We start from the raw sequence: 27,334 nt of genomic DNA on the forward strand, positions 1-27,334 counted from the left end.
GTGAAAAATGGAATCAGTTTGTGAACACTTGTGCTAAAGCTTTCAGCATCCTTGTGTCAGTTCCATGAACTGGGTTGTCCCAAATGATTGTTGACTTGTAAGGTACTGCTGTTAATAATAATAATAAAATAACATGAGAGTCTTCAGTCAAAAACAACAAAATGCTTGAAAGCCGGTGACAAACTACCATGGTGCAAATTAATCCCCATAAGTTTACCACCGGGTACTTGCGATCTAGGAAAGCTTTTATCACAGACAGGTTGTCATTTGATGAAACCGATCTGCAGTGTATGCAAAACAGACAAAAGTAAATCCTGCACTTATCACATAATGAGTTTCTGGAATTCATTACAGCAGGTTGTGCTGGTGGTGACTATAAGTCTAGATAGCTCCCCCGCCCCCTGATTTTTAAAGACAAATTCATAGAAGATAGTTCTAGCGAGGATGGCTATTAGCTATTACAGCAAAATGGAACCTCCATATACAGAGAGAGTATATCTCTGAATCTAGAGGAAGAGGAGAAACAATGGGGGAAGCTGACTCCTTTATGCCTTGCTTGTAAGTTTCTGGAGACACCTTTCTGCTGGAAGAACAGAGAGCTGAACCAGATCACAAACCTTTGACCTGATCCAGTGAGACAGTTTTTGTTGCAGTGCCTCTATCCACATTGGAGCAGCAGCTTCCCCACAGGAGTCACAGGGCAGTGACTCCACTCTATAAGCAAACCTGCAGGCTGTAAAGCAAGCCTTCCTGGGGCTTTGCATCATGTCTAGGCTCTAGTGGCTACTTATTTTTCATTGCGTGTCTGCAGAAACAGCTGAGGCACAACGTAAACAAAGAGTTATTGGTGAACCATTGGCTTGGAGAGACCACTGCCTTTGTTTCTCCTCTTGCAATGTTCTCAGTTCTCTATGTTGGTTGTTTTTCCTCCTGTGCCACCTTCCTAGATAGCTTTGCTCTGATGCCCCTTCGAGGAGCCCAGTGACAACCCTCAGCGATGCCTATTCTCTCCGGAGGCAGCGACCATGACTACAGCTTCGCTTCTTGTAGCTCCTTGACCCATCTCTTCCCCATCTCGGTGGTTGAGACTCCCTCCGTCAAAGGTGTCCACTACCAAAGGGTCCAGAGGATTTGCCACCCGGACCAGCTCTGTACAGTTGATCTGAAGAGGGAGATCATGATCAATGTTGGTGGTCTCAAGTACTTGCTGCCTTGGAGCACTTTGGATGAGTTTCCGTCCTCCCGGTTGAGCAAATTAAAGTTCTGCAGCAGCTACGAGGAAATCATTCAGTTGTGCGATGACTACGACGAAGACACCCAAGAATTTTTCTTTGACCGGAACCCCAGTGCTTTCAGGGTGATCGTCAGCTTTCTCGCTGCAGGGAAACTGGTGCTCCTCCGTGACACGTGTGCCTTGTCCTTCCAAGAGGAGTTAAAGTACTGGGGTATTGAGGAGTCCAGCCTGGAGAACTGCTGTTTCCGAAAGCTCTTCCAGAAGGTGGAGGAACTAGCGGAGGTGCGCAAGGAGGAGGAACTGCAGAGGAACAAGGTGAAGGCCTGTATCCTGGAAGATGGGACCAAGTTTGGACAGTTTATGAACAAGCTGAGAGACATGGTGGAAAACCCCCAATCCGGTCTCCCAGGAAAAGTCTTTGCCTGCCTCTCAATCCTTTTTGTGGCCACCACAGCAATAAGCCTTTGCGTCAGCACAATGCCAGACTTAAGAGCTGAAGAATATCGGGTAAGTAAGTCCCTTTTCCATAATTTTATTATTAATATTATTAATTATTATTTGTTAATTGGAGGCATCTGAGTGGCCACTGTAGGAAACAGGATTCTGGACTAGAGGGACGTTTGATTAGATCCAAAATACCTCTCCTGTTCTTAATTTTGGCAGCTCAACGTAACGCTGATATTTCCTACACAGACATCACACTCACACATCCATGGCTGAGTTTGCACATTGCTTAATTCATCTACATAAATTGTAGCTGAAATGCAAATTGGCCCCACTGAAAAGTATTGTGCTCTGGTCAATGCACACGTTCTGTCTGCTCAAATATTTGTGACAGTTCGTTCACACCTGCATGTTATACACCTGTGTGTATGAACCAGTAGTTTCCAACACCAGGCTTTTCAGACACCTGATCCAATCAGGGGTACTAGTGGCGGGTGAATGTGTATTTATGAACACGCTTTACATGTTTGCTACTAGTCATACCAGTATGACACTGGTGTTCACTGTAATGGGAGGGATTGTCATGTCAGCCTGTCAAGAGTGCTGCACAAAAAGGTCAGAGAAAGGTTGGGTAACTCAAGGCCAAAACACGAGATAAGCAAGGAGAAAAAAAAAGAAAACCAAGGGTTCCCCCCCCCTTTTGAAGTCATAGTTCATTGAGAGAAAGAGTGAGTAATTAAACTTTCCTGGATTAGAAGCTGGGCTCAATTCGAGATGAGGGTTGCTTGAGGCTGCAGTTCAGTGCAAGCTCAGAAATGGAGGAATGAGATAGTTGGAAAGTTTGGAATGCTTTTTGCACTTAGACAGCTAAGGAAGCAAATCCTCCAGCAATCAGCTAGCCCAGAGGTTCAGAAACTGTGGGTCTGGGACCCACCAGTGGGTCGTGACCCAAGTTTTTGTGGTCCACGAAACTGACAGGGCAAATTAGACTGTGTACATCAAGGGTAAAATAAGGTGCTACTTGGGAGGGGGGCACTGCTGCTCAATCATCATTATATTCACACCCCTTGCATTTATAAATCAGGCAACAGCCTCTAGGGCCTCCAAAAAGTTTGGGAACCACTGAGTTAGTCCACCTCCCAGGACTATTTTACAAGTACAGGAATGTAGAACAGAATCTACCAACTCCATAAACTGGTTCTCTAGACTGAATGTATCTATATGAAGTTGACAGTGTTTCTAGACATACTTGTCGGTAGACCACTTTGAGAATTTGTTTGCTGAAAAAAAATAAATATTCTTAATAATAAAAAATAATAAAAATCATTAGTAGTTTGTGTTTGTCCAGGTTCCTGGTACTGCATATGGCAACTCTTTGCAGGCACACAGAGTTTGGGGCTACTTGAGGAAAAAGAGTTTGTATTGAGGGTGATGTTTGTTGGGCAGAAGGCACAGCTTAGTGGCAGAGGTTCTGCTTTGCAGGGTCCCAGGTTCAGTCCTTTGTGGCATCTCCAGGTCAGGCAGAGGAAAGTTCCTCTCTGAATCTCAGGAGAGCTGCTGCCAGTCAGTCAGTGTCAACAATATTGAGCTAACTGGACTCTGTAGGCTACGGTTTAGTACTTCACTCTCCAAGCACTGCAGTGATTCCTCAAACATCTGAGAATGTGAGGGGGAAGACTTTCTAGATAGGGCTCACAGCTGCCAAACCAGCTTGCACCCCATCTCCCCACTTTCTTTGCAAATTAAAAGCAATGATCCTGTTTGTTTCCTGGGCAGCAGGGGGAAAAGAGATCTGCTATTTTCTAGCCTTATATTCTTCTAAGAATATAAGGCAAGTAAGCTTCTGAGGGCGCAATCCTAACCAACTTTCCAGTACTGGCATAGCTGTGCCAGTGGGACATGTGCTGCATCCTGCAGTTGGAAGGCAGTCATGGAGGCCTCCTCAAGGTAAGGCAATGTTTGTTCTCTTACCTTGGAGTTGCATTGCCCTTATGTCAGTGTAAGTTGGTTAGGATTGCAGCCTTAAAGAAATAATACAATTTAAAAATCATTTTTATTCATCAGCATCAAAAGTGGCCATTCCATCTTTGCTTGCAGTTGTTTTCATGTAGCATTCATCCATCAGTGCTCACTAATAGCTTCCACAAAGTATTTTTTTTAAGTTGTACCAAATAAGGTAGACTAGTACTTATGAAAGCTGCAAGAACAACATTTCTCATCTTCAGTATTTTTGAAGTGCCATGAGATGTTTTTTAAATGGTTGTTTATCAGCCTGATCAAAAGACACCACTTCCTAGGAAACTCACTGAGACAGTCTCATGAAGTATGCCAGGCGGAATTCAATCAGGGTTACGGGAACTTCCAGGTAAGCATGCATTATATTGCAACTGCAAGGCCCAGTCCTAAACTCACCCAGTGCTGGCAATCAGCCCTGGCACTGGTGCTGGGTGCCGTAAAGCTTGTTTATGGCACCTGATGAGTAGGGAGCAGTCAGGCACTGGGCCCAGCGCTGGCAGGAGAAGGATGCACCGCTGCCCAGAATAAGTGAAACTGCCTACAGTGCAGCTTCTGGGGGGTGCGGGGAGGTCGGAATGAGGGCAGGTCAGGGGGAGGAACTGGGGTAGGGGGTGGAACTGGTGGAGCCCTTCTTCACCATATCATTAACTCTGTGTTGGACCAGAAGGGCTTGGGAAAGTCCACTTCCCCTCAGGAGATTCCTGGCGGCTTCCCGACCCCCACTAGTTACAGCAGTAGCCATTCTGGCACTGCTGCTCCAGTGGGTACTGGGAAGCTCAGGCTTGGGCTGTTATTCCCCAGTAAGTGTCCTTGGGATTGCAGCTTTAGATCCTGAAGAGACTTTCTGAGAGAAAATACCTTCAAGATCTATCATCTGTTAGATTTGGGGAACACACTTCCTTGGTACAATTCATATTTTATTGGGGGGACACTTTCACAATTGTCCTGTTTCCCAAATAATGTTTATTTTTGGGGGGAAGTTCATAGAACAGCAATAGACCAATAACTTCAGCATCCTTTGCCCTAAATACGACACCTTTTTTTTTTATTATTACTTGTATGGTTTCAGTGAGACTTAAGAATTGAGGTTATGTAAACAGCCTTGCTTGATCATCTTAAAATCCAAGGTGATACCCTTGTTAGCAATGTTGACATTAGGGATGTTTAAATATCTTTGCACCACATTGACTCGAACAATGTGTAATTGCTTTGATGCTACATATGCATTTCAAGCTCATAAAGATAGACACTTCTCACACTTTATCACAATAAAGTGTAACAAACATTCCTTGTGTCAAATACAGCAATCTGAAAAAAGTAAAAAATATATATATATGAAGTGCCACATATGTACTCCATGCCCTTGCCCTGGACATGAATTAATGCAGAATAATGACTCTTCCATAGTTCTCTGTTTAGAACAACCAAGGCTTCAATCCTGTACACACTTACATGGAAGTAAATCTCATTGAATTGAATGGGACTTGCCTGTGAGTAGACATGCAAGTAGGATTGTACTGTAGCACTCGTTAGAATCTGCTTCACATTAGCATTGCCAACTGACCTCAGAAACAAAAAGAAGTCAGTGCCTTTAATAGCTTGAAATGCAGGTCTGAGACTTTAGTATGGTGGGAAACGTATTGTATAGTATATTGATCCTCCTTGTAGATTAAAAAGCTAGTCAAGGCATAGTTTCAGCAGCTGGGTCGGAAGTTGGCAATCTGACTGCAAAAACATGCTGGAAAACCGGTAATCTGTCCCTTTTGCAGTCATTCTGGCTGTGTGCACCAAAATGTGGTCACATCATGCTGAGAAGGAGTAATTACGCCAGTTTAGGGCTGCAATAGCTATGCACAGTCACTTGGAAGTAAGCCCTATTAAAATGTGTAAGATCAAGTTGCAAATTGCATTATCAAAAGTATCAAAAGGAGCAGAGGAAAAGTGTAACAAAAAAGAGACATAGAAAGAAACCTTTATAAAAGCAATTTCCTAGTATATCAGCCAGATTTACTATGCGTTTCTCCTACCTGGGACACCTTGAGGTCAAATGACATATAGGTGCGTCAGTTTCATTCATGCTGCTACCTAGTCATTGTGCCGCATAGAAGCTGACTGTGAGGTGCCTTTACTTGGGAGGCAACTCTTACTAAACTTGGTGAGACTTACTTCTGAATAATCATTCATGGGCTCGACAATATTCACATACCTGGAAAAAATTATCAGGTAAGCAGAAATGAAGTAAAAAATAAAACATCTTTTCATTGTCTGCGTGATTAAATTACATCACCCAGTACAACCGTTTCAACATTTTAGCACTCCGTGGGAGGCGTGAAACAGAAAAAGCTGTGTCTGTTTGACGACCTGATAACTCAAAGAAATTCTGAATGCAAAGGCAAATTCAGTGATAGAAGTTTGGCTGTGGAATTAGGTATGATACAGTGAAAGTAAGGAATAGCAGGGAAAGGCTGGGTTTCAATGCAAGCATTTCTTATTCTGTACAGTCTGCCTGGATTCTTGCTGCATTTCAGTAAAAAAATCAAATCCTTGGTGAATTATCTCCAGAAATCTAAAAAAGTCTACTAGAATCCATTGCATTTTAATGGGGAAAATAGTTAAAATATGCTTCATGCAAGGAATAGAAGTTGGTGCTCAATTCCACACAGTTATCTTATCCAGACCCCTTCTCCTTATCTCCACCTATCTAGTGGTATAATCCGCTCACAGAGGTGCAAAAGCAAAAAGCAGGGCTGTCACTGGAAAACAAATTGCTCCAGGTGAGTCCAGAAGGGTTCTTCGTGCAACACAATATCAGCATATGGAACTTACACCACAAGATGTAATAATGATGGTCACAGTTTAGAGGACTTTCAAATGAGATTAGACAAGTTCAAGGAGGAGGAGGAGGAGGAGGAGAGATCTGTCAACAGCTGTTAACTGAATGAAATCTCCATGATCAGAGGGAGTTTACCCTTGAATACCAGATGCTGGAAGCAAGTGTATTTGAGGGGTTGTGGTGGTGGTTATTGGCTTCATACTGTCCTGGCATGCTTCCCAAAAGTATCTTGGACCTGCCTCTGTTAGAAAAAAGATGCTAGCCTAGATGGACTTTGGGGCCCATCTCTATTCTTTAGAAAGCAATTTTAGTGATAGAAAAATGGCTTATTTTGTAAGTTGTTTTTAATGCTGTGCTTCAAGGCCAGCCCATCCATGAGGCCAACTGAAGCAGGTGGCAGATTGGTGGGGGTGCCCATCTATGTCCACTCCTTGCTTTACTTCTCCTCCTCTCATTCCCTGGATTAGAAAAGGAAGAGGGGGGGGGGACAGAAAGGAAGAGAAAATGTGTCAGGGAGGAGAGCTGAGCTAGAGCTTTGGAGAGCAAGAGCTAGCACATGGCAGTCTGTCGGATAGAGGCTAACATGTTTAGAAACCCTATTTCAGCCCACTGAATTGAGCCTGACTGTTTTTTTTTCTTCACCTGGAGGTGCCTCCCACAGTTCCCCAGAGCACACTTGCGCCTTTGCTCCTGTTCTACAGAGATCCTATGGACATATGATACCATATGATGAGTATGAAAGAGAATCTATCAGATCCTACAAACTGATCCCAACTTACAATTCCACCCTAACAAGAAGAACCAACATCAGTGTTTACTATGAGCCAGAATTTGCCCCAGTCAGTTTGTCACTCAAAAAGACCTGACTGTGAGTGTCTTGTATATCAAGGCAAGACGTTGTCTTGTGAGCTGCTAGTAAAGATACAATTCTTGCTCACCTACCAAACTGGTGCTTTTCTTTGTGAAAAAAAATCATACTGGTCTTGCAGGAAACATCTGTGCGATACAAACATGAATGTCTTAGGTCTGATTTTTACAATAAAGGAGTTTGCAATATTTGCGGGGGGGGGGGGTGTACCCAAGCAGACCATCCATTCTCAGTCTTTTTAACATTGTCCCTTCTATGGCAGTGTATAACTGTGGCCTTCCAGAATAGAAAAAGTGCAACCAGCAACCCAACCAGCAACCCAAGGTGACGTGCATTAATATGTTGAGCTGCTTGGCTTTTCTTTTAATCTGGGAACTTTCAAACTGCAGTTTGCCTCTCTCCAGGCTTTGCCACGCACTCTCATGTATTTGTGAACTGGTATACTCAATCTATAAGGACATTTTTTAAAAAACAAACCAGGAACTAAAAAAAAACATAATAAAGCAAAATAATATCATTTGAAGGAGTATCTGAATCTGAATATCATTATATTATTATATCTAACAATGCCTTTAAGAAGGACCTGATCTGCAGAAATCAGCAGCCAATAGTTCTCATAACATGGAACATCAAGCTCAAACTAACAGAGGAAAATGCCATGCAAAAAAAAAAAAAAATCAAAGGTACAGGCATAGAACGAATAATATCTGGTTTTGCAGTACTGGGCATGAAAGGGATCATGGTGACTCAGTGGGTCACAAGCTGAACCCAAGCCTGCAGTGTGAAATGGCTGCAAAGAAATCTCATGAAATGTTAGTTTGCATTCGTAGAACTATAATTTCCAAGTTACAAAAAGTCATGGTTGCAATTCACTCCACACTGGTTAAACTTCATCTAGACACTTCATCTAGACTTTATCTAGAAACTTTTTAAAATGACACTCTATCGGGACCCACCTAGGTTTACAAGACTTTAAAAAAAATTTAGAAAGAAATAATAATTTATTTACATATAATAATAACAAAACAAAAAAAAAAAGATACACCAGCTTTTATCTCCCTATGTTTACATCCTTGCAAACTGCAAGAGCTCTTTCCAGGGTGGTTATCAGCTATTTGATTTTTAAAAAGTTTCACAACTTGAAGCAATTAGTTATCTGGTCCTTCCATCACCTGTGTTTTCATTGGAGGCTCTGCTCAGCTGCTAAGGGACCCACCAAAAATCGAGTTGCGACCCACCATTCGGTCCCAATCCATAGTTTGGGAACCACTGAACTGTATCCAGTTCTGGGTGCCACACTCTTTAAGAAGGATGAAGCAGACTGGAGCAGAGTTAGAGAAGGGCAGTGAAGTTGATATGGATCTGGAAAACAAGTTCCATGAGGAAAGGATTAGGATACTGTTATGTTTGGACTTAGAGAAGAGAAGGCTGGGAGAGCATGATAGCTCTCTTCAATTACCTGAAGGGATGTCACATGGAAGTAGGCAAGGATTTGGTACCCCAGAGAACAGGACTAGACCTAATGGGCTTACCCAGCAAGCGGGGAGGTTTCGGTTTAGTATCTGGAACATTTTCAGTTAAGCATCAGTTCAAAAATCAACAGTAAGAGCAGTTTGACAAAGGAAACAATTACTGAGGAAAGTTATGAGTTCTCCTTTTCTGTGGGTCTGGAAATAGAGGCTTGACAGGCGCCTTCTGGATATGCTATAGGATTTTTCTCTTTCAAAGAGGGTTGGACTAGATCACCTCGAAGTATCCTTCCAACTCTACAGTTCTATACTGCTTATTTTGCATTCATATTCACAGTAGCATAGTTAAGGGAGTGCAGTGGGTAGCAATTGCACTGGGCAACAAGGGGGGGGCAACTAGCTGAACTTGACATTTGTGGCCAAAATTGTGAAAACCTTGATATGTACAAATAATACCATCTTATTATATATCATTGGAAAGGTAATTTAATGCTGAATGCAATGAAAGAAACCACATCAGAATATTTATATTCTATCAAATTTATGACCAATTAACCAGAAAATATTTTATTTATTTACTTAATGAATTAAATTTGATTTCATCATGAGTGCCAGGGTGGTGTAGTGGTTTGGGAGCTGGACTTAAACCTGGATGATCCAGGTTCAAATCCCCCCTCAGCCACAAAGCTTCCTGGGTGACCTTGGGCCAGTCACTTTCTCTCAGCCTCACCTACCTCACAGGGTTGTTGTGAGGGCAAGAAAGAAGGGAGGAGCAGCTGTGTAAACTGCCCTGAGCTCTTTGGAGGAAGGGCGGTATAAAAATGTGAAAAATAAATAAAAATAAATAAATGTGGGGGGCGGGGGCTACAAAAACTTATTTGACCCTTAGCTATGCCACTGCCTCATTTTTCACTTTTTAAAAAGAAGTGATGTCACTTCTGGGGCATCATTTTGCACTTGGCACTGGACTACACTTTCATTAGCTACACCACTGCTTAGTAACCATAACTAAGAGAACAGGAGGTATTGCACCATCTCTGGTTACAGACAGCGAAACCATAAAATCTGATCCATCTTTTGTAATCAGCATAAGCGACATATTGGCTGGGGCCATCGCAGATCAAAATGAGCCAAAATTTCAGATCTGAACACGCTTCTATAACACAACCTGTGAAATGTGGGGATAGTCTTCCAAAACGGTCTAGGGAACAAAGGCATTCATTATTTTTAAAATGAATCGGAATGCATAATTTAAGATAATGTTAATCTGGTGGCCTGAGAGTAGCTATTGAAATCAAGAACAGATCCACACTGAGATCAGTGGAACCCATGGAAACATTAATAGTTTGATGAGAGACAGAAGTGGTGCCTTTGCTTTTGTTTTGAGGCTCTCACATTCATACAGTAAGTCAGGACTTTTCAAACTGGGACATCGCAACGCCCCAGCCTGTGGGCCTTGGCCTCTGCCCCCTTAAGGGGCGGGGGCAACCTGGAGGCAGGGAGGAGGCAGCGGCGCGCTCCCCAGGAACGCGCCGCTCAGGGGGCTGCAGGGGCTTGGGAGCACTTACCCAAGCCTCCTGCAGCCTGCCTGGGGTGCGGGGAGCCCGGTGCGAACCTTTGTTAGGGCTCCCCGCAGCAGTGAAAGTGGAGCGATCGCGCTCCATTTCCGCTTTAGTGGAGGTGGGGCGCAATCGCTCCACTTTTACATTCACAGCCCCCTCAGCGGCACGATCCTGGGGATCGCGCCGCTGCCTTCCACCCACCCCCACTGCCTCCCCCCCGCCCCACAAGAACTTACAGTGGCTCAAATTCTCCTGAAGAGTTTGAAAACCACTGCAGTAAGTGATGAAAAATTCCAGAGAAAGAGCAATCAGGTTTTGTTTGTTGTCTTATGTAAGAGATTTCAGTCCTGTCTTTCCATTTGAAAAAGCGTGAGCCTCTGCTTTTAAACACATCACATTCCTGTGAGGTAGGCTCAGTTGGGAGGGATAGCAGCTAGCCCAAGGTCATCCAGTGAATTTCATAATTTGACCCTGAATCTCATCTGCCATGGTCACTTTTGGCTAATGCAACTATCAAGTTCTACTAATTTTGTTTTTTCTGAAACTTCAGTAAGTTCCAAACAGCATTTTCTTTAAGTGTGCAAAATGTGTCTTATATTCTTATAACATCCAGGACCTCATAAAATCAGGGCCATGCATTTCTCAGGAGAGCACCCTGTAAAACCTTCCCTGTTAAGTGACATTTCTTTATGGCTTGAACTTAAACCTTCTCAATGATCCATAAGGAAATGCGTACTCTGTCATTGAGCATGCCCCGATTCATTATTCAAACAAGGGAAGCAAGCAGAATTAATGACATAAACCTCTGTGATTAAATTGCATTGCTGTATCACTGTAAATTAAAGTGCCAACATTACCTCTTGGGGACAATCTCTCTCCCCCCCCCCCAAGTTCTTATCTAGTGTGCTAAGATTTAACAAGAGACTCATTTATATATTCGCATCAGAGCAGCAATGCAGAAAAAGTGACTCAGCAATCCCTGCGGCAGAAATGCAGTGATGGATTTTGACACCACCAGCATGTGAGAGAGAGAGAGAGAGAGAGAGAGAGACTGCAGTTGCGGGTTGCCCAGCTGGGCATATTTCTAAGCAGAGACCCACCTGTAAGGGCCAAGACTTGCCAGGAGTCAGAACTAGGGCTGCAACCTTTAGTCAATTCATCAAACAGGTTAATTGATCAGAAATATTTTAATCGACTGACCAGTTGCCCCGGTTTGATTGATTGTAACATGACCCAGGAAGAATGCAAATACTAAAATGATGCATTTTTAAAAGACACATCTGTTCATATTATGTCTGTTTCACCTTTTCTTTTCTTTTCTTTTCTTTCCTCCTGTTCACTTTGGGCACAAATTTCTAGTCTAGTACCACCGCAGCATTATGTACAGGACTTCCCCCTTCTTTTCAACTGTTCCCATTTGAGGGACACAATCCCAGTCTGTCCCCCAAACATGACATGCAGTAGCTTAGCTGGGGGAGGGGAGCAAAATAGTAAGTACTGCAGGTGCCACAATGTGCCATAATGGAAGCAGCCCCTCCCGTTTGCCACGCCCTCGCCCACTCTTCAGAGCCATTTCAGACAGCAACAGACAGGAGACACTGTTTGGTTCAGTGAATGCCTGTGCATTGCTATCACAGCCCATAATGGTTCTGATGGTGAATGGAAGGGGCCACTTACATGGCACATTGCAGTGCCTGCAGTACTTGCCTTTTTGTCCCCCCTCTAGCTAAGCTACTGAAGACGATGACGTGACCTTCAAATTCACATAGTTTAGACGGATTTGGGTTCTGTTTACAGATTACAGATCTCAGATGAATCTCAGATTACAAGATGAGAAGGTGGTGTAGCATTTAGGATCTGATGAAGCTAACTCGGTTAGGCTGTTTGCTTTGGCATTTATTAAAACATAGACGATTAAAACAAGGCAAAGTATAGGAATAGAACGTCCATTTTTAAAGCCACTAGGGACTAATGGGGAGGCTTAGGCCCTGAAACTAGAGTTGGGGACTCACTCATGGTCTCCTCAAAGGAGAAGTAAGCATTTTAGAAGTATTATAATTGTTCTCTGTCTTGCATTGCATCACCCTGTTGAATCCTCCCAGGTGACCCCACCCTTTCCCCTTTGCTGAGAACTCCCTCCCAGTTCACAGATTCCCTGTCTTTTGGTGAAGCTTGAAAGTTGGCTGTTTTGCTAACTCCAAGTGGTATGGGCAGGGCATAAGCAGCAAGAGCAAGTTGCTTCTTAGGATGTGGGATCTCAGCCATTGAAGGCTCATTCTCCTTTTCTTTGGAAGAGATTTTTGGGACCAGGACACAGGCAGGTGGTCCTGACAGTCCAGCATTTCTAAGTGTCTCATTAAAGAACCCCCTGATAAGTTTCCAAAACAGCCCAAGATTCTTTAGAACAGCCATTGTCAACCTTTTTGGGGCTCCCCTTAGGAGCTCTTCTCAGATTCCAGCCCCCTCCTAACAAATAAGGATACAACCCAAACAGATAAACAGAAAATCATTTATTATTTTTGGTTTTCAGTCTGTGCCCCCCTTCAAATGTGCCAGGGTGCTCCAGGGGGCCATATGGCTGCCATTGAGCATGGCTGCTGTAGAACACAGTAGAAAATAACATCTAAAAACCCTCGTGGAAGGGCAAATGAAGACTCATTCACTTCCACAGCTCTCAGTGCTCATGATTTCTGAGCCACAAACCCCTACACATCTCTAGTAAACAGCTACAGCGAAAGAATGTGTAGGTCTTCTCATGATTATTGCAATAGATGTCCTTTACTGCTCCTTTTTTGCATTGTGAATCTAGGGCTGGGGGGGCAAGATGTATCTTTGCTTTAGAAGTGACAGGTGTCACAGCTCTGCAGTGCACACAGCAACAGTTGTTGAACTAATGAACTACTCCAGAAGGGGTACTTTCTATATTCTTTTTACATGCAGGCACTTTCCCAGAAGGAAAACTCTGTGGAGTTCTGAATGTGACAGATGGATGGTAGGAGGGTGAATCATGAGATACAGAAATGTTTATTCACCATGCTGAGCTGTGGATTGGTTCCCAGGGAACCCTGGGAACTATAGTTCCGTGAGGAGGAGGACTAGGGATGTCTAACAGGAATTTTTAAATTCTATTTTTAAAAAGGGAAAGAGGGGGGACCCGGGAAACTATAGGCCGGTCAGCCTAACATCTATACCGGGTAAGATGGTGGAATGCCTCATCAAAGATAGGATCTCAAAACACATAGACGAACAGGCCTTGCTGAGGGAGAGTCAGCATGGCTTCTGTAAGGGTAAGTCTTGCCTCACGAACCTTATAGAATTCTTTGAAAAGGTCAACAGGCATGTGGATGCGGGAGAACCCGTGGACATTATATATCTGGACTTTCAGAAGGCGTTTGACACGGTCCCTCACCAAAGGCTGCTGAAAAAACTCCACAGTCAGGGAATTAGAGGACAGGTCCTCTGGTGGATTGAGAACTGGTTGGAGGCCAGGAAGCAGAGAGTGGGTGTCAATGGGCAATTTTCACAATGGAGAGAGGTGAAAAGCGGTGTGCCCCAAGGATCTGTCCTGGGACCGGTGCTTTTCAACCTCTTCATAAATGACCTGGAGACAGGGTTGAGCAGTGAAGTGGCTAAGTTTGCAGACGACACCAAACTTTTCCGAGTGGTAAAGACCAGAAGTGATTGTGAGGAGCTCCAGAAGGATCTCTCCAGACTGGCAGAATGGGCAGCAAAATGGCAGATGCGCTTCAATGTCAGTAAGTGTAAAGTCATGCACATTGGGGCAAAAAATCAAAACTTTAGATATAGGCTGATGGGTTCTGAGCTGTCTGTGACAGATCAGGAGAGAGATCTTGGGGTGGTGGTGGACAGGTCGATGAAAGTGTCGACCCAATGTGCGGTGGCAGTGAAGAAGGCCAATTCTATGCTTGGGATAATTAGGAAGGGTATTGAGAACAAAACGGTTAGTATTATAATGCCGTTGTACAAATCGATGGTAAGGCCACACCTGGAGTATTGTGTCCAGTTCTGGTCGCCGCATCTCAAAAAAGACATAGTGGAAATGGAAAAGGTGCAAAAGAGAGCGACTAAGATGATTACGGGGCTGGGGCACCTTCCTTATGAGGAAAGGCTACGGCGTTTGGGCCTCTTCAGCCTAGAAAGGAGACGCTTGAGGGGGGACATGATTGAGACATACAAAATTATGCAGGGGATGGACAGAGTGGATAGGGAGATGCTCTTTACACTCTCACATAATACCAGAACCAGGGGACATCCACTAAAATTGAGTGTTGGGCGGGTTAGGACAGACAAAAGAAAATATTTCTTTACTCAGCGCGTGGTCGGTCTGTGGAACTCCTTGCCACAGGATGTGGTGCTGGCGTCTAGCCTAGACGCCTTTAAAAGGGGATTGGACGAGTTTCTGGAGGAAAAATCCATTATGGGGTACAAGCCATGATGTGTATGCGCAACCTCCTGATTATAGGAATGGGTTAAGTCAGAATGCCAGATGTAGGGGAGGGCACCAGGATGAGGTCTCTTGTTATCTGGTGTGCTCCCTGGGGCATTTGGTGGGCCGCTGTGAGATACAGGAAGCTGGACTAGATGGGCCTATGGCCTGATCCAGTGGGGCTGTTCTTATGTTCTTATGTTCTTATGAATTTCCAGCTTCCTCACCAGTCTGTTACCTTCAGGCTTGTGGACTTTCCAGAAGCATCTGGTTCACCAACATTGGAAACAGAACCCTGGGCTATGTGAACCATTGGGTGGATCCAGCCAAACTCTTTTCAAGTTCCAAAATTCTCAGTTCATGACAGTACATGAGAACATAAGAAGAGCCCCTTTGGATTAGGCAAAAGGCTCATCTAGTCCAGCTTCCTTTGTCTCACAGTGGCCTACCAGTTGCATCAGGACACACACAAGACAACAAGATACCTGTGTCCTGTTGCCACTTTCTTGCATCTGGCATTCAGAGGTAGACTACTTCTAGAACAAGGAGTTGCATATACCCATCATGGCTTGTAACCTATGAGGGACTTCTCCTCTGTAAGTCTGCCCAATTCCCTTTTTGAAGATCAAGTATAAAACCAGTATAAGTTTGTAGTATAGACCTTCTCCTCAGGTTCTAGTCAACATTGAGTTGTTTTTTTTAATAGCGTATATTTTACACAGTGAACTACACATTACCCTTTAGAATTGTTGCATGTAATGGGCATGGAAGCTTCTCTCCTAGGGTTAATAGAAGCATTTGGGGGCATGTTTTTTTGCTAGGAAGGACCATAGCACAGTTGGAGAGAGCGGAATACTACTTCTCACAGACCACAGTCCCAACCCTGATGGCCTCATCCAGCTGCCACTTAAAAAATACACAGAGCCAAAGTATGCATTTGGGCCCAGAGAACAAGTGCAGTGTTTGTTTTTTAAATAATGCTCTGAGGCCTGAGGTTCATTAAGGATTGTGCAATTACCACATGTTTTGTCCTAATTGATGGAAGCCTTTCAGCTATGCGTATGCGAATGTTAATTATTCCATGGTAATGAGAGTGCCAATTAATGATTTCCAAAAGGCCACTGTAGAATTGTCCTCCTCGCGTGGTACTTTTTCAGATCTGTTTGAGGATATTGAGCAAAGATGTCCATTTCAGCTTCCATTTCAGCATATTTTCTGCGATTTAACCAAGGATTTAACCAAGCTCATTCATGTGGTTTCTCTCTCTGGTTTTTTACACCCAGGGTGAATGTTCCCAAAAGTGCTATTACATCTTCATCATTGAGACCATCTGCGTGGCTTGGTTCTCACTGGAGCTCTGCCTCCGATTCATCCAGTCAAAGAGCAAGTGTCAGTTTTTCAAGAGCCCCCTGAACATCATCGACTTCTTGGCCATCTCCCCTTATTATGCATCCCTCATTGTCGTGGACGACGACGAACCCGCGGAGGACGGCAACAAGTCGGGTGGGAACTCTTACATAGAGAAGGTGGGTTTGGTGCTACGAGTCTTGCGTGCCTTAAGAATACTGTACGTCATGAGGCTCGCCAGGCATTCCTTGGGCCTCCAGACTTTGGGCCTCACTGTTCGGAAGTGCACCCGCGAATTTGGCCTGCTTCTGCTTTTCTTATGCGTAGCGGTCACCCTGTTTTCCCCCTTAGTCTACCTGGCGGAAAATGAATCTGGGAAGGTGCTGGAATTTACCAGCATCCCTGCCTCATATTGGTGGGCTATCATCTCCATGACAACTGTGGGATATGGGGACATGGTACCAAGGAGTGTCCCAGGGCAGATGGTGGCCCTCAGTAGCATCCTAAGTGGGATACTGATCATGGCCTTCCCAGCCACCTCAATATTCCACACGTTCTCCCACTCTTACTCAGAGCTGCGGAGGGAGCACGAGAGACTGCAATCCCGTATATCTCGGATAAAAAATGCTAATACATCCAATGAAAGTGACACTTTGAACGAGAGTGAAAGTTTCACTTCAGATGGAACTGGGTCACCCATCAAGTACCCTTACAAAGGATAACAGCAATTCTGTGGCAACAGGTGATCTTATCCTCAAGACCTGTGTGTTACAATGCACAGAGCAGAGGGGTACTCCAAGCCTTCAGTTCACAACCTGCAATGCCACTGCTTCTGCAAACGTCTGCCTGGGCAAATCAACAGCTTAAAGCACATTGCTAAGAGAGAATGGATGCTCAAGCAATGTTGGCAATACGAAGGAGGATTCAGGATACCCAAGGTGGAATCTGGCAAGTGGTGTAACTGGGAAGTCCCAAACAGGAGCTGGGCTTACAGGCAAAAACCCAACAAGCGATGGGTCACAGTTAGTCAGATGAAAGTGATTCGTCCTTTCTGCTTGGAGACTATCAGCCCAAGCCATGAAGGGTAGAATTCATCTGATACCCAGAAAGTTGTTCTAAGTCAAAGGCATGGCAAAGGAGGACAGGAAAATGAGGTGGAGGAAGTAAGGTAGAGTGAGCTTGTGAACATGTGAAGTTGTCTCATATTGAGTCAGACCCTTGGGCCATCAAGTGCAATATTAATCACACTTACTGGAAATAAAAACCCCTGGAAGGGGTTTTTCCAGACCTGGCCCAGGGATGAATGTGGACCTTCTGCCTGTAATGCTGAAATCTTTCCACTGAGCTATGGTAATAAAGGGAGACCAGGAAACTCCAGTACAGCCTTGGTATACAGGTGCCTAGATTGGTGACCTGCATGCACAGTACAAAGGAAAATCACTGTATTAACTGAACAGGGATGGTTAGAAAGAGGAGGGTAAGCCAGGCAGACTGACAGCAGGTCACATGAGAACATGAAGACATCTGCAAGATCAGATCAGGGGTCTATCTAGTCTAAGGCCTACCAATGGCTATTAGCCACAATCGCTATGTGGAACCTCCAGATTCAGATGCAGTACAGTGGGTCCTTGGTATCCACGGAAGATCCATTCCCAGACCTTCCACAGGTACAGATTACCATGGTAATTAAATCTGCTGAAAACCCCTCAAAGGACCTTCTGGATATGACTGGAAGTACCTTTCTGATGCCTCCAGGAGGCCTACTCAGGCTTCAGAACAGTTCCAGAATATGACTGGAAGGTGCTTCCGGTTGCATTTGGAAGGTCCTTGAGGCCCTTCAGACACAGGGTCAGCACCTGTGGATAAGAAAGGGCTACTGTATATGCTTCTGAATACTGACTACCTAAGTAGAGGGCAACAACACAGGAATCCCCTTGGTATTATGGGAGAGCAGGCCAGTCCACACATTACTCCATGGACCTCAAGAGGCGAACTGGCAAAAGGCATCTGTCTCTGACCGTTTGCCTCCACTGCTCCTTCTCGTCCTACTCCCTGGATCTGAAAAATAAATAAATAAATAAATAATAAAAAGGAGAGGGAAATGAACTAAAAGAAGAGAATCATGAACTAGAGTGTCTTTGATGTTCTAATCCACTAATCTCCTCTCCTCCCCTCTCCTCTCCATTCCTTCTTATTTTTCAAATCCATGGTGTGGGAGAAGATGGCACGACAGAGGTGGTGGTGCCATCATCATGAAAGAGAGCAATACTGATGCACTGCCTCAGGCATTGGGAGGTCTTGAGCCAACTCTGTGCGAGAGGGAGAAAATCTCTCCCTAACCATGTTTTGATAAATCTTACAGCAGAGGTTCCCAAAGTGTGCAACATGATACTTTAGGGCATCGCAGCACACTCACAGGGGGACCATGGAATTTTCCCATTGGACTCTCCTACCTGTTCCCTCAGGCATCGCCATCTCATGGGATATGGACACTACCATCTTGGATCTCACAAAATCTTGTGAGATTTGGGTGCTGCTATCTTGGCTCTCCCAGGATCCAATGTGGTAGTGCAGTACCCGGCTAAGTTGGGTGGAAGAGGTTGAGGGGGCATTATGACCAAGGTAAGTTTGGGAACCACTGCCTTACAGACAAAACAGGGGCTGCTCTGACTGATGGCTTTACAGCTTTTCAACCCAATGTGAAAGCTAGATTGGTCACCGCGAGTCATAGAAATGTGTAAGTTGCCTTCCACTATTGATCCGTCTAGCCCAGTATCGTCTCCTCTAACTGACAGAAGACCGCCAATGGTCTCAGGCAGAGATGTCTTCTAGCCGTGAAACCACTAGAAGTAAGGACATAGCCTAGAATCTCCTGCATGCAAGATACATCCTCCACCACTCAGTCACAGCACTTTCCTCAATGCGTCAGATGTCCTAGTGGAGAGGAGAAAGTTGGACAAGCTTTAGTGCGTCTCAGGTCTTGACTCTTCTACACTAGCTGGCAGCTGGCATCTTGAGTCCAATCCCATTGTTGATTACACAGGAGTCCTGCCCAACACCGATGAAGGTCATATGGTGACAGCAGCATTTGGCTGATTGCACCTGAAGTGCTTTGCCAGCTCTCACACCATGCTGATTAAACCGGTGACAAACTCCAACATAGTCTCTGTTTTGGCGAATGAGGAAGGCGCAGCAACATTCTCTCACTCCAGACCTGTGTTCTTGGTGGTTGCCTTTGAGCCTCTAATGCCCTCAGCGACATCAAAGCCTTGGGATGGGTTCATGCCAGTCTTCGCTATCTTGGCCATTTATGAAATGCATATCAAAGAGCTCCCAGTGCGGATCTGCAGCTCTCTAGCCAAAGGCACAATGCACCATCCGCAGAAGCTTCTAAACCAGCCGTCTAATCCGTAGCTGTACAAGGATTGCACCATCAATGACTTGACTAGCACTTTTTGGGGGTGGGGGTGGGGGGGAATAAAGTGTCAGAGACTGGAGCATGCTTGGAAATGCAGTCTGGCCTTTGCAAACTTTTCACATTAGCTAACAAATTTTCTTACATTTATTAGATAATGAAGAAAGAATTAAAAAAAGGTGAAGAAAAAAATTAAGGTTGTATTTATTTGGGCTTGTAATGGCAACTTGGATGGTAAAAGAACTTAGAAGCTTTCCCATGATTGTCTAAAAGATGGAAATATTTGAGTTTGAGGGTTGGTATGGATTTTGTTTCCTTTCTCATCATATACTTTGGGGAGGGGGTGATTTGCAACCAGAATAATGCTGCATGTGAAAAACCCCTTCCCCAATGCCATTGTCCCAGTCTGAATGCTTGTTTAATACAGTTTAAAGAGGGGAGATTCTTAACTGAATTTCCTCAGTGTCTCATCTAGTTTGACTCTGAGTTAGTAGGGTTTCCATTCTTTAGGTTTTTTCTCTCTTTACTTTTATTGCCCCTCCAAGTTCCCTCCCCTTTCCCAAAGAGGGGCAAGTCTTAAAGGCATTGCCTTCTGACCTCTGTCAGTTCCCACCCAATGCATTGCCTGCACTGGTGAATGCATACTGGAGAACATAGGGTCCCTGGTGTAAAAAGTGGGGTTGCCAGTTTGCCTAAAATGACCCTGTTCCTTCAGATTAACATCAGGCCATTTTTGGACTCCTGGGCTCCACCCCAGTACCTGGTTTTCCTCTGCATTTTTTCAAGAGTTGGTAGTCAGGACATAATGAGGCTCACCTTGTGACATCATCAGGCCTTAGAATTCTCACACTTTTGGAGGCTGCCAACCCAGCAAATCCTAGAGGGAGAGTCAGTCCTTGAGGGAATCTAGTTCAGGGTGAGGGGCTCTGTCCAGGAGTCACTGGCTCAGACGAGATCCCAGGTGAAAGGCTTACAGTCCAGTTCTCTCCCTAGTGGCTCTGCAGGGTGCAGCAGCGCAGAAATGGCTACTGTTGCATCCAGCGGCACCTCCAAGGCTGCCAGAGGTCTCCTTGGGGGAAGCCCCAGGCCCCACAAGTCTGCACCGGCTGTTTGCACTGACTTGAGAGCCTCCATGTCAGGCTTTGTAGCCTGACACAGGATAGGATACAGCGAAGCAGAGCTGGTCTGCTGGTCCCACCTCCTCCCAGGCTGGTTCCTCTTCCGCCTGCCCCACCCTGCCCCAACCCTCCTCCTGTCCTGTTCCATCCACTCCCCACCTCTCTTCACCCCCAAAATACTCACCATTGGCTGGTGCTTCAGCCAGCATTCCATGCAGCGCTGAGGCTCAGCACCAACTGGAGCTGGCCCCACACTGGCAGCCCCTCCTCTCTGGGTGCCAAGGACATGCCTTGTGGCATGTTTGAGACACCCAGCAGCAGCGCTGGAGTTCAGCACCGGTGCTCAGAGCCCATAGGATTGGGCTCTTAGGCTCTAAGTCAGTGAAAGAGTCTGGGTCTAGCACTTCTGCAGATCAAGCCTCTGGTCCTTCTGACATGGCTGGCTTGGCTCAAGGATGAGGTCATGTCAGACACTGATAACCCATCATTACCTGCTATAGACATGCTTCTGGAAAATGATAGTACGTGAAATATACAGTGTGTGGCTTCCCCAAACCCCAGCTTGGTGTCCCTGAACGGAACTCCCAGGTCATTTTGCCTTGAACTTTTACAATGTCTGCCTATGGGCTCATGGAAGGCAGGGAATAATAGTGGCAGAAAAGGGGGGGGGGAACCACATCCCAGCAGAAATAAAGCAGTTGAAGAGGCCTTGCAAAGTTAATAATCTTAACAGCCTTCATCTGGTGAGTTCAGACTGTGCTATGAAGCTTCTTTTCTTAGATTCCATCTTTCATGCTGTTTCCCCCCTCCCAAAAGGCGCAATATGTCGAAAGGAACATTTAGTTCTTGTGTAACGTGATTCTGCTCGGTACAGACAGTTATAATCGGCAGAGATTGTATTGGCCAACTACCATTGCTCACATCATTTCATAACCAGGCTTAATTAAAAGAGCAGTTTAGGTGCTTGGCAAATCGCCGCACTTCGCTTCAAGGCCTGCTTGTTGCATCAACTTCTCAGGAATGCTTTTCCACAATGGGATTTTTTAGTGCCACTGGAGAGCCTCTAAAAATCTCTGCCATATCTAAAATTATAAGGTGGGAAGAGATTTGGACTTGTGTGTCCCTGAACATCATGGATCTTATCTTGCATCCTGCAAAGTCTACCTTGTTCCCTGTGGTTTGTCACGACCCAAAATAATCCAGTGCAGGAATAAAAACCTAAGAGCCCTACCAGATCAGGCCAAAGGTCCACTTAACTGGGGTGGCCAACCTTTCAGCTTTAGGACTCCTGGGCCTTTAACAGTTGAGTAGAGGATGGAATTTCAGCAGGTGCAGCTTGTCATCTGCTAAAATTCCCCCCTCTGCTCATTTGTTAAAGGTCCAGGAGTCATAGTTAAAAGGTTGGCCAACCTTGCTCTTACACCATGCAGCATTTTATAAACCTTTACTGTGTCCCTCCCACAGCACAATCTTATGCAAGTCTACTCAGAAGTAAGCCTGATTAAATTCCATGGGTCTTAGGTTGCAATTTATACATACTTCCTGGGGAGTAAGCATTATGAAACACAATAGAATTTACCTCTGAGTAGACATGCAGAGGATTTTGCTGCTAGTTGTCTCTTTTTTTTCTCAACTAAAAACCTTCAACCACTTGGCAAAAATAATAGTCTTGACAATAACACAGCTGCATGCAGGGTGGGATTTCGAATCTGTGCACTGCAAAAAAATGACAGCATGTGGGCTATATGATTTGTGCCTCCAAGCATTAGGATCTACGCATATAGGTCCTATGTGGATACTATAATTACTGTGTGGACACTGGGCATGTGGAGGTATGGAAACAGAGGAATGCACATGCACACACACCCCTCCACAAATAGCCTATAACACAGTGTTTCTCAACCAGTAGTACATGTACCACTTGAGGTGGTCTCTGGTGGTACTCATGGGACCCCTAGACACCTGCCACCCGGTAGTGAGACCAGGAAGGCGACACAACAAACAGGGGCAGGAAGCTCTAAAGCATGCTTTTTCTATGCTCGAAAGTCCTCCATCATGAGCCTCGTACTGGTGTTGGTCATGTCACATCTGGTCTCCCAACCCAGAAGTAACTGTTGATGATGCCATCGCCAGTTACATCAGGTGGTACTTTGAATAAGTGGACCATGTGAAGTGGTACGGCGGAAGACACACATTGAGAAACACTGCTATAACATACTTGCAAAGGGCTACATTCTTCCAGACTCTCCTTCAAGATTCTTGAAGGGTAGATCTACAACCAGCTGAACACAATGTTGAGGTGTCCATATGGATAATTATTACCACTCCTTCATGGGCACAAAAGAGTGAGGGTCCATTTCACAGTGGGACAAGATAAGCCCAAGAAGAAACAGCAGCCTAAGACCAATTTCGACCAGGAGGGAATGAGAGCAAAATGACCTTGGTGACGGAAAAGAGACTTCTCTTGAGTTTCTGGATCTGAATGGGATTGTTAGCCTGTGACTAATGTGGCCGAAAGACAGCTCGAACAGAGAGCACCCCAATGCTGCCAAGTTGTAAAAGTCACAGGCATAATGCATCCGTTCCAGCAACCTCATCTGAGGCCAGGGAAGGAAGAGCAAAAAGGTAAATTGGTTTTCAGTTGTCTCCCAGTGGAACAAGATGCATCAAACAGGGTTTGCTATTAAGTGCACTTGCTTTGAATCATTGCCATTTTGCAGGAAAAATTTGGTGCCTGCTGTACATGACAGCAGCATGGTTAAATTCTCCTGGATCAGATCAAGGGTTCATCAAGACCCATCAAGTCCAGCATCCGGTCGTCCACAGTGGCCAACCAGATGCCCTGAGAAGCCCTTAATCAGGGAATGAAGGCAATGGCCCTCTCCTGCTGTTGCCCACCTTCCTGTAGCAACTGGTACTCCGGAGACTGAACAAGGAGGTTCATACCCATCTTGACTAACAGCTAGGGATGGACCTCCATCTATGTGCTTCTTCTCACTAGCTCTTTATCTCTACAGTTATCATTCTTGATTCGCTCAGGGCCCTATCCTAATCAACTTTTCAGTGCTGATGCAGCTGTGCCAACAGGGCATGCACTGCATCCTGCATGGGGGGTCAGTACAGAGGCCTCTTCGAGATAAGGCAACTTTTGTTCTCTTACCTTGGGGCTGGTTGCAGCTGTATCGATGCTGGAAAGTTGGATAGGATTGGGTCCTCATTCATTTGGAGAATCCAGGCAACATAATTGGAAAATCATTGCCCTCAAAATGTTGTCTTCCTATATTTTGGACCTGAATTGTCCAAAATTAGGTGCTAATTTAAAAAAATATATATATAGATCCATAAACAGCAGAACCACCAGTGTGAATGTACATTGTGCACTCTAGGTCTATGGTTCTTTCGCTGAAATAAATCACACATCTCTTGCTTGAAACTAGGACAATCTCTTGCAAAACGCCTTGAGCAGGGGATTAAGCAGAAAGTTCAAACTCACTCTCACCATGTCTACCCCAAGAGAAGGAAAGGGCAAGGTCAAAAATTAATCCCTCAAATTCCTGAGTTTAAACTCGGCCTGACATCCTAGATGATGAAAGCAATTGGGCTTTGACTTTTATCCTCGGTATTTTATTTCCCAGAAGGGAAATCATTTGCCTTTGTTCTGAATTCACTAGGCATCACCAGGCAGAATCTGACGGATGAAATGATCCAGTTGAGGAACCTCTGCTCCTTATTTCACCCAACAAATGAAGCCTTTTTGTTGTGCAATAGTTTGACCATGAAAACTCTCTTACTCTCCCCCCCCCCCAAATGGGAAAACCATGTCAAAGAATACACTTACACAACCCTCTCTAGCACTGTTATGCTTCATCTTCCTGGTTGTTGCTACTCATCCTTGTGAACTTTCCTCCTTCCCTCTAGAAAAGTTAGATGGCTCGTGGGGGGATGGATAAATCCCTTTGCAAATGGCCCTATAAATTAATGCATGCAGATGAACACTAAAGGCTAACTGCAGTGGTGGTCCTGGGGTGTCTGCTCTCCGGGGCCATTATAAATTCCACACAGCCCAGCAGGTCCCCACCCGACCTCCAGACGTGACTGGAGGTGCTCTGAGGGCCTCTGAAAAGCCTTAGAAAGGTACTTTTGGTTTTCAAGAAACCAGAAGCCCTTTTCTAAGTCCTTCTGGAAACCTTAAAAGGCCTTCCAAGGGCCAAAGAGACCACATGTGGCCTCTCTAGCCCTCAGAATACCTCCGGATGTAACTGGAGGGGTCATGTCTGGAGAGTATGGGGGGCAGGTTCTGCTGACAGGTTTCCTGGGCAACACAGCTTGGGGTCAGTGGATGGTGTCCCCCAGTCGTGCTGCCTGGGAGCACTTGCACCCACTGACTCCCACCGCCACCCCCTGGTACAGCAGTGGTGAACAGTCACAGCATTAACCCTGGTTTAGAAATATTGCAAGCAACCTGTCATGGGGAGTAAAGAAACTTGACTCCCTCACTCAGTTATTTCAAGCAGAAGTTAGACAAACCACAGGCAAATTGCACCTGCATAGGTTGACACCATTGTGAGTGAATTGGTTGCTTGATGACACCTAATTTGGTTTGAAGTTTTGGAAGCAGTTGATGCTTGCAAAGTTGGACCTTTTGTGGGCACATGTTGAGCCTTTTGGATGGATCAAAAAAGATGACTTGTGATAGTTTAAGCCAGGGGTGTCAAACTTGTTTCATACTGAGGGCCGAATAGCATTCATGATGCCTGCAGAGGGCCGAAAGTGATGTCATTAGGAAGGAAGTGATGTCATTAAACAGGTCATAACCAAAAATAAGCAGTTTTTCTCACTTAGGAACTCATTAGCTGCAAATGAGAGAGGAGAAAACACACAAATCTTGATCATATTTCAAGACATTGGAGAGCCTAATTTTCATGTGGGCTGCCCTTTCAGCAGTGCCACCTCAGCATTGCTAAGCAGCTGAGAGCCTGAGGGCCTGATAAAAAGCTTCTGCGGGCCGCATCCAGCCCCCGGGCCTTATGTTAGACACCCCTGGTTTAAGCTCTTTGTGAAGGGGTACTTAGAAAGTCTGCTCGGTTTCAAGATGAACGCTGGGATGCTAATGCATCCCTGCCTGGGGTATGCTTGCTTTTTCTTATGTAAAGAAAAGCAGGAAGCTGGTCTGGATCAGGGCTGTGCCTTCTGCCTCCTTCCTGTGTGCTCTTCATCTGTCTGATATGGTTTTTCACCACCAGTCGCAGGAAGGATAGGATACAAATGTAAACTTAAAGAAGATGATGCAGATTATGACTTCTAAGAATGCCTTAATAACACTACTTATATGTTTGAGTAGGTGAGTTCAGATCAAAAGGCTGACTGCCCACAAATGGAGTGGAGAAGAAACAGCAGGAAGTTTGATATTGGCTTTGCCATCCTCTGTATAATCTGAAATTGCTTTAGTGGCTGAGTGATCACTATGAGTTCCACAGAGACTGGAAGCTTCAAGTCACCATAATCTGCAGAAAAAAAGTAGGACACAACCCTTTGCTTCTTGACAGGATGGCAAAATTTCATTTTCAGCATGGCTTCTGTAAGGGTAAGTCTTGCCTCACAAACCTTTTAGAATTCTTTGAAAAGGTCAACAGGCATGTGGATGTGGGAGAACCCGCGGACATTATATATCTGGACTTTCAGAAGATGTTCGACACAGTCCCTCACCAAAGGCTACTGAAAAAACTCCACAGTCAGGGAATTAGAGGGCAGGTCCTCTCCAGGATTGAGAACTGGTTGAAGACCAGGAAACAGAGAGTGGGTGTCAATGGGCAATTTTCACAATGGAGAGAGGTGAAAAGCAGTGTGCCCCAAGGATCTGTCCTGGGACCGGTACTCTTCAACCTCTTCATAAATGACCTGGAGACAAGGTTGAGCAGTGAGGTGGCTAAGTTTGCAGACGACATCAAATTTTTCCAAGTGGTGAAGACCAGAAGTGATTGTGAGGAGCTCCAGAAGGATCTCTCCAAACTGGCAGAATGGGCAGCAAAATGGCAGATGCGTTTCAATGTAAGTAAGTGTAAAGTCATGCACACTGGGGCAAAAAATCAAAACTTCACATATAGGCTAATGGGTTCTGAGCTGTCTGTGACAGATCAGGAGAGAGATCTTGGGGTGGTGGTGGACAGGTCGATGAAAGTGTCAACCCAATGTGTGGCAGCAGTAAAGAAGGCCAATTCTATGCTTGGGATCATTAGAAAAGGTGTTGAGAACAAAACGGTTAATATTATAATGCCGTTGTACAAATCGATGGTAAGGTCACACCTGGAGTATTGTGTCCAGTTCTGGTCGCCGCATCTCAAAAAGGATATAGTGGAAATGGAAAAGGTGCAAAAGAGAGCGACTAAGATGATTGCTGGGCTGGGGCACCTTCCTTATGAGGAAAGGCTACGGCATTTGGGCCTCTTTAGGCTAGATAAGAGACGCCTGAGGGGGGATATGATTGAGACATATAAAATTATGCATGGGAAGGATAAAGTGGATAGAGAGATGCTCTTTACACTCTCACATAACACCAGAACCAGGGGACATCCACTAAAATT

General features: G+C 45.0%; 1 protein-coding gene across 1 annotated transcript; it reads left to right on the forward strand.

The window, feature by feature from the left end:
- The first annotated feature begins 997 nt into the window (after positions 1–997).
- KCNG4 (potassium voltage-gated channel modifier subfamily G member 4) lies at positions 998–16,942 on the forward strand. The gene is made up of 2 exons (XM_066637711.1): positions 998–1,741; positions 16,157–16,942. The coding sequence occupies exons 1-2, from the start codon at positions 998–1,000 to the stop codon at positions 16,940–16,942; spliced, it is 1,530 nt and encodes a 509-aa protein (XP_066493808.1).
- The last annotated feature ends 10,392 nt before the right edge of the window (positions 16,943–27,334 follow it).

Source organism: Tiliqua scincoides, chromosome 9, assembly GCF_035046505.1.
Source record: "Tiliqua scincoides isolate rTilSci1 chromosome 9, rTilSci1.hap2, whole genome shotgun sequence".
Lineage (NCBI taxonomy): Eukaryota > Metazoa > Chordata > Lepidosauria > Squamata > Scincidae > Tiliqua > Tiliqua scincoides.

Excerpts from the sequence above, each read along its gene's own strand:
- KCNG4 (XM_066637711.1), top strand. The coding sequence starts at position 998 with ATGCCTATTCTCTCCGGAGGCAGCGACCATGACTACAGCTTCGCTTCT. Across the intron at positions 1,742-16,156 it reads TAAGAGCTGAAGAATATCGG|GGTGAATGTTCCCAAAAGTG; the intron begins GTAAGTAAGTCC and ends TTTTACACCCAG.